We start from the raw sequence: 11,896 nt of genomic DNA, 5'->3' as shown, positions 1-11,896 counted from the left end.
ACATACAGAAAGGCAGCCAGACGAACGGACATATGCGTGTGTGCAAGTTCAGATTGTCCAGTAAATCAGGCAAGATGACAGACAACAGAGCCTTACAGCACATGCCAGACACAAGAAACAATGTCAAGTTAGCCGTTCTGATAAATATGCACCTCTGTGAGCCGAACTGCACTCTGATTAGCTTGTTCGTTTCCTCTCCCAGGCATTGGTTGCGGTAACAATACGTGAGACTCTTCTGCATCCTCAACCTCACTTTCAGATACATTGCCACTGTGTAGCACAAGTAATGAAGCCTCGTGAAGATCATCAAATAGTTGAAATCTGCATTATTCACATCACCAGTCTGCCTGCCTGCCTGCCTGCCAGTATGTACGTATGACGTACGTATGTATGTATGTATGTACGTACGTATGTATGTATCTGTGTACATTCTCAACATTACAGTCTAAATCTGTCTGTCTGTCTGCCTGCACTGCCAAGTACATCTCTTATCATCTCATTCTGTATGTTCATCTCTAAGGCAGCTTTCTTTGCATCTAATCTCTTATCAGTTGACTGTTATCTGCATTAGTCAAACTGCCATTGCCAACTACAAATCGTAAGATGACATTACCCCAACAGAAAGTCACTGATATCGTCATATTTTCCAAGACTTGGAACTTTCGCTTGAACAAGTTTCTTCACTTGTCTGCTCAGTCCCAAAGGAACAGCTCTAATGTTACTAGAAAGATTGACATGCACCTCAGTGAGATAAAGCATCAGTAGTAAACAGAGAAAACAGTATGTATATGGACTTACTAGTGTCGAACTTCAACGCTATTCGTATCTGTGTCATACTGCATGAGAACACATCTTTCAATGTCACGCAATTTGACCTTAAAAACAAACATAAACACGTACAGTTGAAACAAACAGACACACAACATGTGATGTAACAAGACGTCATTCGATTAAGCACATACAGTAGTTGTGAGTGCTTCTATACCTCCAATTCTATTCAATGACACAACAGTTATGGCATTTCCACTTGCGTGTACCTTCTGTATGTTGATGGATGGAAAAGCGTTCTGTATGACTGATGTGACCAGCTTCATGTGCTTCTCGTTGGTTGGAAAATTGTTCATCATAAGCTTCAAAACACGCAAAACACTACACATAACTTTGGATCAACACAAGACACAGAGACATACCATAGCTGGATGTTTGTATTGACTCTTAGGATTTCTTGGTTTCTTCAGTGACGACAGGACATCAGACATCAAAGAAAACTAAACAACCAAACATGCTACAGTGGCATACAAAGATGCTTTTCGATACGAGAGTTACTCAGTACTATCAGGTATGACCAGATAATTAGATGTAAGAAGTAATTTCAGATATACAGTAATAGCCATAAAATATTTCAAAAACGAGAGTATGCATCAATGTCTATGAATGTACTCAGCACTGGAATTTGCAACTACAATGTGATCACCGTATTACCTCGCATAGAACAGCATGCTGTTATTGAACGAATTTTACCAGGGTGCCGTTATACCTCGAGGTACAACGACATGCCGTTGTAAATGAGGGAATTTTACCAACGCCTCAAGTTGCACATCCAACAAAATCTAATATCTTTCTTAAGCGGTACTACTAACTACTACTAAGTCTTCAAGAACATGCCATGCATAGAGATTACCGGTAAGCACTAATCAGTTTCTACTTCTTCGTGTTCCTCATAATCATCACTGTCTTGATAGGATTTCCTGCTTCTGGCTTTCGACTGACTTGAGTCAAAGTCTTCACCAACAGCAACATCGCCAACATGGTCATTAGCATCATCCTTCACATTGACACGTGTCTCCTCCATTACCACAATATTAATATCAAAAGACTGTGACTACTGTACCTCGCTCTATAACGGCACCTCACCCTATAACAGCATGTTGTTATACGTACCAGCTGGAGTTGTAGTGGATTCTGGTAAAATTCACTTATAACGGCATGCCATTCTATGCGAGGTACTACGGTATATATCTCATGTAACAAAGTTTGAAAAATGTGTAAACAAGAACACTTACAGAAAGCACTTGAAATGTTAATGTTGGTCCACGAGGTAACCTTCCTATTCTCTGTTAACAGACAGAAGAAAATTGATCAACTCGTCTACAAGACATTCAAGCACCCAACCATATTCACGGAATTTTCAGACTTCGTAAAGAAAATAAGATGTGTGACACCAAGAGGACCAGCTATGTGCACAAAATCCTTCAACACGTTGTTTCTTTTCACCTGATTCAAATAACCGTTATTAGCTCATTGAATTTAACAAGTCTACAATCAGTTTTCCGATTGCCTTAAGATGAGATGCAGTGTATGGTTCCATAAGTTTTCTTGTGTCTAGTGCTAACTGTTGTACATATCTTCCTACAGTTCCACGATGCAAGACAAACGAACGAGGGACTTTTGAGGAGCCAAGTTCTTGAATTGCTTGGTCCTTCTGAGCTGCACGAAGTTTTCGTTTGTTCTTCGTTCCTCGCTTCTAAGAACAACCGATACTGCCATTACAAACGTCAGACAGTGAGTATACAGCATTGCTACTGTACATACTTTTCCATGTTTTTTCATTCCGAGAATATACGGGACGCCAATAAGTGTCACATGGTTTCTCAATGTGGTCATTACCGGTGTAGACCAGAGCGCATGTCTCATGATGACGTCAAGTCACATCGACCAATTGGAAATAGACAACGCATCAAACGGTGCCCAATCAGAAATCGCCACGAACCGCACACGAGGTAATAAACGCGAGTTTGTGCCACGTGCACCTTAAATTCATCTCTCGAGGCCGTCGAACGTCTTAGAATGTCTATACTTTTCGTATGTGTTCTCATCGCGACGGCTAGTGTCTCACTAGCAGACGAGGACAAGAAAGAAGAAGTAGGAACAGTAATTGGAATAGATCTAGGAACGACATACTCATGGTAGGCGTCGACACACCATAGATACCCTCACAGAACGTTGACTGTACTCTCTCTTTGCAGTGTCGGTGTATTCAAGAACGGACGAGTGGAAATCATTGCCAACGACCAAGGAAATCGCATCACACCGTCATACGTGGCCTTTAGTGAAGAGGGTGAGCGCATGATTGGAGACGCTGCAAAGAATCAGCTCACGTCTAACCCAGAGAACACGGTTTTCGACGCCAAACGGCTGATCGGACGTAGCTGGACTGACAGCTCGGTGCAGCACGACCGTCAATATTTGCCTTTCAAATTGATCGATAAGAACTCGAAGCCGCACGTTGAATTGACGATCAAGGGAGAGAAGAGGACGTTTGCTGCGGAGGAGATTAGTGCTATGGTCTTGGTCAAGATGAAGGAGACTGCAGAAGCTTATCTGGGAAAGAAAGTAACGCACGCCGTTGTGACCGTTCCTGCGTATTTCAACGACGCTCAACGCCAGGCGACCAAAGACGCTGGTGCAATCGCTGGTCTCAACGTCATGAGGATCATCAACGAGCCGTAAGTTTCATGTTTTATCCGACCTCGTGGGTCTAGACTAGTGCGCGTTAAGGTCTGGACCACCGAGGGCATTGGAATAAAACGTTTATTTTTTCTCGTTTAGGACGGCTGCTGCTATTGCATATGGTCTTGATAAGAGAGAAGGCGAGAAAAACATTATGGTGTTTGATTTAGGAGGCGGCACCTTCGATGTCTCTCTATTGACCATCGACAATGGTGTATTTGAAGTCGTTTCAACAAATGGAGATACTCATCTTGGAGGTGAAGATTTTGACCAGAAAGTTATGGATCATTTCATCAAGTTGTACAAGAAGAAGAAAGGCAAGGACATCCGAGGTGACAACAGAGCTGTACAGAAACTCCGTCGCGAGGTGGAAAAGGCCAAACGAGCTCTTAGTAACCAACATCAAGCCAGAATAGAGATTGAATCGCTTTATGATGGTGAAGACTTTTCGGAGACTCTTACGCGTGCCCGCTTTGAAGAACTCAACATGGATCTCTTCCGTTCAACTTTGAAACCGGTACAGAAGGTGCTTGATGATTCTGGACTTCAGAAATCAGAAATCCACGAAATTGTCTTGGTGGGTGGCTCTACCAGAATCCCCAAAGTCCAACAACTCGTCAAGGAATTTTTTGGCGGAAAGGAACCAAGTCGTGGAATCAACCCAGATGAAGCCGTTGCATTTGGAGCTGCTGTGCAAGCTGGAGTTTTGAGTGGTGAGAGTGAAACTGGTGACCTTGTCCTCCTCGATGTCAACCCCCTCACTCTTGGTATCGAAACGGTTGGTGGTGTGATGACCAAACTCATTGCACGAAACTCTGTAATTCCCACAAAGAAGTCACAGATCTTCAGTACAGCAGCTGACAACCAACCTACCGTTACAATCCAGGTCTTTGAAGGTGAAAGGCCAATGACAAAAGACAATCATCTTCTCGGCAAATTTGATCTAAATGGAATCCCACCAGCACCACGTGGAGTCCCACAGATTGAAGTAACATTTGAAATTGATGTTAATGGAATCCTCAAGGTTTCTGCTGAAGATAAAGGCACGGGAAACAAAGAGAAAATCACCATTACAAATGACCAGAACAGACTTACACCAGAAGACATCGAGCGCATGATCAACGATGCAGAGAAGTTTGCCGAGGACGACAAAAAGGTGAAAGAAAAAGTAGAGAGCCGTAACGAGTTGGAGAGCTATGCCTATTCACTGAAAAACCAAGTCGGTGACAAGGAAAAGTTAGGAGCAAAACTGAGTGAAGACGAGAAGAGCACAATAATGAAGGCAGTTGAAGAGAAGATTGAGTGGCTAGAAGGTCACCAGGATGAAGAGTCGGAAGAATACAAGAAACAGAAGAAGGAATTGGAAGAAGTCGTCATGCCAATCATGAGTAAACTGTACCAAGGGGCTGGTGGCGAGGCACCACCACCACCACCAGGAGGGGACAGTGAGAAGGACGAATTGTAAGACAATGTATGTGTTAGAATGATATGATGCGTAGTATACGCATATAAATCATAAATGTGCTGCTGTATAGCAGACATAGGCTTGTTATTTTCTCTTGGTTCACGTACATTAATCTCAAATACAACTAGTACAGTTAAAACGTGTAATACAGTGTGTTGTGAGTATGCTCTACTGAAAATGGGTATTGAGTATTCATTTGAGTTCGAACAGCTGATATCAATGTGAGTATGCAAGTTGTACTGCAAAGTATATGCACAGCACTCCACCATATGTTAGCACAAAATCCAGCATCTTTGCATTGGGGTTGACTGCAGTGTAGATTAGGACAGGACAATACCAAAACATCTTGTTTCTCTGACGACAGAATCATCAGAGTCAGGTTGTAATCACTATAGCCACGAAGGCACATTACAACGAAAGCTAAGAGGAGATGGACAGACTGAACACTAAAAGTACAACTAAACGAAGCTATCCCTGCATCTATGTGTTGGTAAGTGTACACTCAGACCACAAAACAATCTCCAAGTCTCATCAGATCTGATAGCTGTCATGTGAGACATATTCTCAGTACTGAGGGAATAAACAACAGTATCCCAGAGAAAAAATAAACTCTGCTCCTCTCAAAGATGTTCTAAAGATTACAAACAACTTGTTCTTTGTCTTCAACCAGGTCATTTCATGGGTCGTGAAGCAAATTTTTCTAACTAATTCCAGTAAACACTACATGTTTCCTTCCCAGCTATCCAATGCCATCGCCCATCTTCAGTTTCTTAGACATGGGTTGATCTACCAGATCGTCTGGGTCATCGACATCAACAAGATCTCGTAAAGTATCGCTGGCACTCACATCACCATGAGTGCCATCGCCGTGAGTTAGAGACTGTAGTGATGCCCAATGTTCGCTACTGAGATGAAGTTCAGTTTCGTGATCACCACCAGACCCTGACAACACATTCACTGCATTGTCTGCGATGTCCAGTGAGCTTGCTGACGAATGATCAACAAGGTGAGGTGATGAGTGGGTTAGAGATGATGAATCCATCATTCCTAAAGCATGAGCGAGCAAAAACACTTACAAAACGATCACAAGGCAACAACCGCATCACACAAAATTCTAGGACGCCAAACAAAGAAGCATACCACAACAAATCAAGACTACAATACTTGAAATCAACATTCATTCTGTTTAGGTTCAACGTATTGATATTCTGTCCTTCAACCAGTCTGTTACAAGAAATAATACACACACAGCACACACAATCAGCACAGCAAACTACTGGAAAACGTAATGTGTAATCTGACGCCATGGTTACTTACACTATAATTTGTAATCTCTATGAACACATTGCCACAGCACGCATAATAGTCTCACCTGTATGATGCATGTCGTTGATTCCAACTCCCATTGCTGAACTAGGATCCGTCGATCCACAATACAACTACACAACACCGACTATAAATACGACTAATACAACAACCATCTTTACTCCCCTACCACTGGTGGTCTACAGAGCGTTTCTAATGATGTCGTGAACACTCCCTGATACTGAGAACTATTGCTGGTTGGAGTGTGATATAGTGGTCGTGTGGTAGACACCATCTGCTGCCCAGGGTACATAAACGTCATCTGATGTACAGGCGTGCCACTAGACGATGCAGACGAACCAGTTGCTGAGCCTCCAACACCAGGGTGCTACAACACAACACCACCTCAAAACTTCAAATCATGCGACAGCACAAAACTAAATTTCTTGCAAATTATCAAAGGGCCAAACCAAAATTGTCAAGTTCAGATTACATTCTCTAAAAATATGGTCGATCGGGTTATTATTTTTTCCAATTTTCTTTGCTGTAGCAACGCTTCGAATGATGTACATACATTCACTCTTGCATGCGTCTGCTGCGAATTCAAGACCTTTGCTACAAAGGTATTCAATTAGGTTGTTGGTCAGATGATCCATTGCTGTTTGTGTACTGTACTTCCAGTCCCTGTACGAGGTGACTCTGGCAATTGCCGTTCTCCTGCTAATGACATCAGCATCTTCGTTACAGGCCGAAGTTGATCAGTAGTCATTTCTACAATTACCACACTACCCTTGCTTAACCCTAGAAAAAAGCCCAGGGACGTAGTCTGACAGAACTGCCTGAAATTGGTTTCTCACTAAGTCAGCTGTGCATGCACGTGTTCAACATGGTAGGTGTACGTTTGACATCCCACACACTTCCGTCAGTAAGTTGTCCAGCGTCCAGCTCTCAGCAAATCACATCCCTCTACCGTTTGCCAACAGCATGGACACTCCGTTACTGTGAAGCATACAGCAGGCATACTACCTAAACAAGAAGTATTTACCTGCAATACAGCAGGCACGTCCGCACTGCACTGCAAGGCTACTGTAACTATAAAATCGTAAATGGAAAATACGGTCGGTCGTGTTACTCAAACTTGACAATTTCTTGGATTGGCCCAGTATAGTAAACTCACTGGCTCAAAATATTACCAACTTAGTCAGCAGATTTACAATACAAATATATGAAACTATGTACACATACAAACAAGAGACGACCTTACCACTGGCTGATACCCTTGAATCTGATCTCCATACACAAACTGTTGTTGTGGTGTCATAGGAGAATACTATCGATGATAAACAACCAGTCAACGAAAGCAACAAAACAAAACTACCGATGTCGATCACAAACCTGTTGGAAACGAGGATCAGGCAACGGACTCAGTCCCGGTGTCACTGAAACATGATGTGGGGTAGGAGAGTAGTTGTCGGTTGGAGGAACAGTCATGTGAGGGGAAGTCATCATGGGACCGGGAGACGGAAACCCACCTACAAATATATAAAAGAGAAAACTCAGACTGGCATTCTACATCCTAGTTGTTATTGAACTTGTTACACCCAGTTTGTAACAAGACAGCATATGATACACAGCAATCTCCCCACCCGCAACCATCTGGTAGTTACAAAGTTGCTTAGCTAATTACATCACACAAGACAGTGCATTACAATGCAAATACTTTGCAGTAACTAGATAGAGCAAGCCAAACCACAAGGACTGAACTTGGTTACCAACCTCGAACATAATTCTTGAAATAATAATCATAAGGTTTGGACCAATATACAAAGGAGTATACCACAGGTTTATACCACAGGGAGTGTTCACACAAAGAGGCATTAGACACACTTAACTTCACACAAAGAGGCATTAGACACACTTAACATAACGACAAGACAGTAACCAGGTGTCTCTACTGCTACTTGGATTCTGGTGCTGTTCATATAAACTCAAATTAATTAAATCAACAAAGTTAGCACTTGTAGCAACCACTGGAGTTCAGAGACAGATACACTTGTCTACCCCCTTCTCCAAGAAGCTGTCAGCTTAAACCAAATCAGGAAAACAATGAAATGGTGTAAAACAGTAAGTCCAGACCCAAGATTAGAGGTCTAGTCTACCACAAGCATCTTTCCTAGTACAAACTATGTATGTATAGACTTTACACATGAGCAAACACATGGTGACTTATAAAGAAATCCCCACACAGATACTAAAGTTCAGTTTATCAGGTGCAGAATGGGTATGATGAGGCATGAATGCTACCTCAAGCTATGGTATTTCTGGTAGTGACAGAGTACATCCGTACTTCCTGGCAATATGACTACTTCAATACTTAATAATAACACTGCCAATAATAACAACTACCAATAATCATGACTGCCACAGACAGAGGAAGTGGAGAAGTAAATAGATTTCGAAAACCTTCCTCTTTAGCTTGTCTGCCTAAATTAATTTCGTAGTAAGTTAAATCTCCATTTTCATATTAGATGTCTGCCTTGTGTATTGCTTCAATCAATCAATCAAAAAAATTATTACAGTAGCAAGTGGTGACTATAGTAACAGTTATTGTTCATAATATATTTTATCATCTTTATTCTATAACTGACCATGAGTTGTCATACAATTGTCAAGACCAGACCCTATCGTGCAACTACAAAAACATACTATTAACACTATTTAAGTCTGAGAACTGAACCAACACTCCAATACCATTTAGTTATCACGTGTATACAGAAAACCAGACTCATGAGTAGCTCAGACTCTTACAGTTACTCCTAGTTCACTCATGAATGATAAAGCCACTAGTACTACTATACACTTTGACATCTTTAAACCAAAATGTACAACGACACACTTCAAACACAGCAACCTGTTTAACATCGTGCAACACCAACCTGGACTTGATGGAACAATAGTCATAGTAGGTGTGCCCGGGATCCCACCGACTGCACCACCTGAGCCCTTAGATATATACAGTTGGGCCTCCTCTTGAGCCTTCCCAATATTCTTCTTGTATCGTATTCGTTTGTTACCAAACCAATTGGAAATCTACACACAATCCGGTCTGAAATAAATTCAACGATTTTAGAGTTTGATGCTTGAATACTTGAGCGACTGTGATGCCACACTTTCTTGCTAATTCTTCCTTCACCTCTTCACTAGGGTATGGATTGCTCAGATGTGAGTAGAAGTATTCGTTCAGTATCTCTGTTGCTTGCTTACTAAAATTGTGCCTTTTTCGTCTAGACAATAAAAATTGCTTTACAAAGCTTCACTCATTGAACTCCTTTATTGACCTTGCATCCATAAATTTTGAGCGTAGTATCATGACTGCCTCACATGTACTCTGTTTTAGTTGCAGTTGTATAGCACTGAATTTCTTATGTATGATGCTGACCATTCGCTCAATTTCCTTAGGAGCAATAGGCCTTGTCCTCGATTGCTCTCTCAATAAATTCATAACATGTGTGGTAAATTCACCACACGCCTGCGAGTACCAATAAAGCATGGACATGAGAAAGGTGTCTGTGGCAGTTATATATTCGTAGTCACACACACACCTGTTCATACTTTTCTAGTTCTTGGTGATAGATCTGCCTGATCTGCGCCAGTTTCGTCCGATAGTCAGAATGCTCAACTTGTGATTCAGACCCTGAACTCGAGCCAAGTCCACCCAATGCTGCTGCTGCTGTCGCTGATGCAGAAGACCCTCCTTTCTCGGGTCCTGCCACTCCCTCTGCTAGCAGCATATTATCAAGACGAACCACCTGAGGATCAGGTGGTTCATCCTCCAGCCCTCCACGACTATTCAGAACTAAGGAAATGACGCAGTAAGATATGGAAGTAGGTGTGGCCACCGGTGGCCTGGGAGATGGAGGAGGAACTAGCACGTTCATAACACCACCATGAACCCAGCTGGGTGAACTTCACCTCATGGCCGTGATATGAAACGAAACGACTGACGTGGGTTCGGCTAAACTCCGCAATCACCACGCACCGCCTGTCACTGGCATCTCACCATCTGACAACGTGAGGAGATGAATGACAGACGACGCATACGCCTGACATGCACAACTTCCCAAAAAATTTCAAACGCCGTCCAACTAACGCCACAGGTCAACACACATCTGGAATGCACCTAAACTCATACCGAACGCACGACGTCTGGTAGACTGCCAGGTTCGAAAGCGCGTGGTTCCCTCATCGCAGCGTGATTATTGCAACACAATAGACTGTAAGCACTCACCCGTCTTCTCCTTCACCTCGCACAACACACTGAACAACGCCGGTTTCATTCGATGATTATTCAGCGCCTGTTTCCTACAAACCACCATGCATATGCAACAGATGTTACAAGGTCGGGTGTAAGACGAGACCACTATCAGGAAGTAGGACTATTTACCTAGCCTGAGCTTCGTCTAGAGACTGGTCCGTAATACTGATAATGTGATGAAGCAAGTCATTGATGCTGTGTCTATCTGAGACGCAAGTTTCGTCTTGTCTTGCCGCGCTGTCTCCTAACCCAACCATCCCGCTGCTCGACGCTTGTCCGTGCCCGGACAGGTAGCTCATACTGGCAGTCAACGTTGATGTTAACAGGCCGTGGTCTGTGTCCATTTTGACGCCGTAAGCTTCACTGTCTGCTCGACGGTTTTGACAGCGGGAAGCGGCTTGCTTCACTTTGTGAACATCGCCCACGGCGCAGGCGTCATACGATTGGTCACGCGCAGTGGTAAATCCCCTAATATGTTTGGAGATACAAGAATGATGATCGCATCAGATTCTCGCACATTTTTACCATTAAGTGTACCTCTAACGACCCACAATATGACGAGTAAAAATAGTACAACGTACTCGCGCACGTATAGTTGTGTGTGTGTGTGTGTGTGTGTGTGTGTGTGTGTGTGTGTGTGTGTTGTCTGTCAGAGTGTACAGTAGATTCAGGTAAGATACAGAGCATTTGGTGAAGTCTTCAACTGTTAGTGTAATCAATTTTTCGAGATATCCGCAAAATCAATCAGCCACTGGTGTGAATGCCTCTGGCATACACAGTATGGTAGACAGTGATTCAACAATTTATTCTGACGTCTAAATGAGTAACTGATTACTGGTATTAAATAATTAAATTCAATTATTATCTCATGTTAGTTTGGAGTTCAGCTGTGAGCACTAGTTGACGAAGTTGAAAGAGAGGAGAAAGACAGTAGATACGAAAGACAGAAAACAACTGCCTGTTTTTCTCTGTAACCACCATGTGTTGTTCTTGTGAGATAGTGAGTCGTCAGACTTTAGACTGTGTTTCTAGACAGACAGACAGACAGACAGACAGACAGATTATTTATTGTTACAGATCCTCTACTTGTACACATCCTAAACTTCTATGATGAACCAGTCCTTCACAGAGAAATACTTTAAAACATTAGTGGACTTGGATCTGTACATTAAAGTCAAAAAGCTTGTCCATGTCATTCTTTGTTTCTGAAACTCTTGACAACTTTTTGAGGATTACTTTTGCGTTGCATCTTTGAAGAATCAAAGAGAAACGTTTCCTCCAAAAAGTTTTGAATTGTTCTG

General features: G+C 42.5%; 3 protein-coding genes across 4 annotated transcripts in view; 1 reads left to right on the top strand and 2 right to left on the bottom strand.

Annotated features, from left to right (window-relative positions):
- The window catches only part of LOC134191201 (suppressor of SWI4 1 homolog), a 3,741-nt gene extending 1,062 nt beyond the window's left edge, over nt 1–2,679 (bottom strand). For both annotated transcript variants that reach the window (XM_062659789.1, XM_062659791.1), the window contains exons 1-9: nt 2,593–2,679; nt 2,339–2,524; nt 2,173–2,274; nt 2,064–2,114; nt 1,191–1,268; nt 1,038–1,130; nt 799–875; nt 614–721; nt 153–270 (exon numbers count right to left, since the gene is read on the bottom strand). In XM_062659789.1, the coding sequence (XP_062515773.1) occupies nt 153–270; nt 614–721; nt 799–875; nt 1,038–1,130; nt 1,191–1,268; nt 2,064–2,114; nt 2,173–2,274; nt 2,339–2,524; nt 2,593–2,664 (885 nt within the window). In that variant the 5' untranslated portion in view covers nt 2,665–2,679. The remainder of the gene's footprint in view (nt 1–152; nt 271–613; nt 722–798; nt 876–1,037; nt 1,131–1,190; nt 1,269–2,063; nt 2,115–2,172; nt 2,275–2,338; nt 2,525–2,592) is intronic.
- A 105-nt stretch (nt 2,680–2,784) lies between these two features.
- Nucleotides 2,785–5,121, top strand: LOC134191197 (endoplasmic reticulum chaperone BiP-like). Its single transcript, XM_062659786.1, has 3 exons — nt 2,785–2,966; nt 3,027–3,506; nt 3,610–5,121. Exons 1-3 carry the CDS (start codon nt 2,848–2,850, stop codon nt 4,973–4,975), a joined length of 1,965 nt encoding a protein of 654 aa, XP_062515770.1. The 5' UTR covers nt 2,785–2,847; the 3' UTR covers nt 4,976–5,121.
- A 372-nt stretch (nt 5,122–5,493) lies between these two features.
- LOC134190758 (pre-B-cell leukemia transcription factor 1-like) lies at nt 5,494–11,015 on the bottom strand. Its single transcript, XM_062659268.1, has 11 exons — nt 10,725–11,015; nt 10,569–10,642; nt 9,883–10,136; nt 9,619–9,809; nt 9,429–9,564; nt 9,217–9,370; nt 7,676–7,812; nt 7,545–7,610; nt 6,471–6,668; nt 6,348–6,414; nt 5,494–6,022 (listed from the first exon to the last, which is right to left on the bottom strand). The coding sequence occupies exons 1-11, from the start codon at nt 10,937–10,939 to the stop codon at nt 5,715–5,717; spliced, it is 1,800 nt and encodes a 599-aa protein (XP_062515252.1). The 5' UTR covers nt 10,940–11,015; the 3' UTR covers nt 5,494–5,714.
- Nucleotides 11,016–11,896: the final 881 nt, after the last annotated feature.

This window comes from Corticium candelabrum, chromosome 15, assembly GCF_963422355.1.
Source record: "Corticium candelabrum chromosome 15, ooCorCand1.1, whole genome shotgun sequence".
Lineage (NCBI taxonomy): Eukaryota > Metazoa > Porifera > Homoscleromorpha > Homosclerophorida > Plakinidae > Corticium > Corticium candelabrum.
The sequence above is the reverse complement of the archived record's forward strand: the minus strand, read 5'-3'. Positions and strand labels throughout refer to the sequence as shown.

What these genes read in the sequence shown, in the direction of transcription:
- LOC134190758 (XM_062659268.1), bottom strand. Translation starts at nt 10,939, where the DNA reads ATGGACACAGACCACGGCCTGTTAACATCAACGTTGACTGCCAGTATG. An exon ending in GTGGCATCACAGTCGCTCAA is followed by an intron (nt 9,371 to 9,428) that starts GTATTCAAGCAT and finishes GATTGTGTGTAG; the next exon opens with ATTTCCAATTGGTTTGGTAA. An exon ending in CAACGACATGCATCATACAG is followed by an intron (nt 6,023 to 6,347) that starts GTGAGACTATTA and finishes CTCATGCTTTAG; the next exon opens with GAATGATGGATTCATCATCT.
- LOC134191197 (XM_062659786.1), top strand. Translation starts at nt 2,848, where the DNA reads ATGTCTATACTTTTCGTATGTGTTCTCATCGCGACGGCTAGTGTCTCA. An exon ending in CTAGGAACGACATACTCATG is followed by an intron (nt 2,967 to 3,026) that starts GTAGGCGTCGAC and finishes CTCTCTTTGCAG; the next exon opens with TGTCGGTGTATTCAAGAACG. An exon ending in ATGAGGATCATCAACGAGCC is followed by an intron (nt 3,507 to 3,609) that starts GTAAGTTTCATG and finishes TTTCTCGTTTAG; the next exon opens with GACGGCTGCTGCTATTGCAT.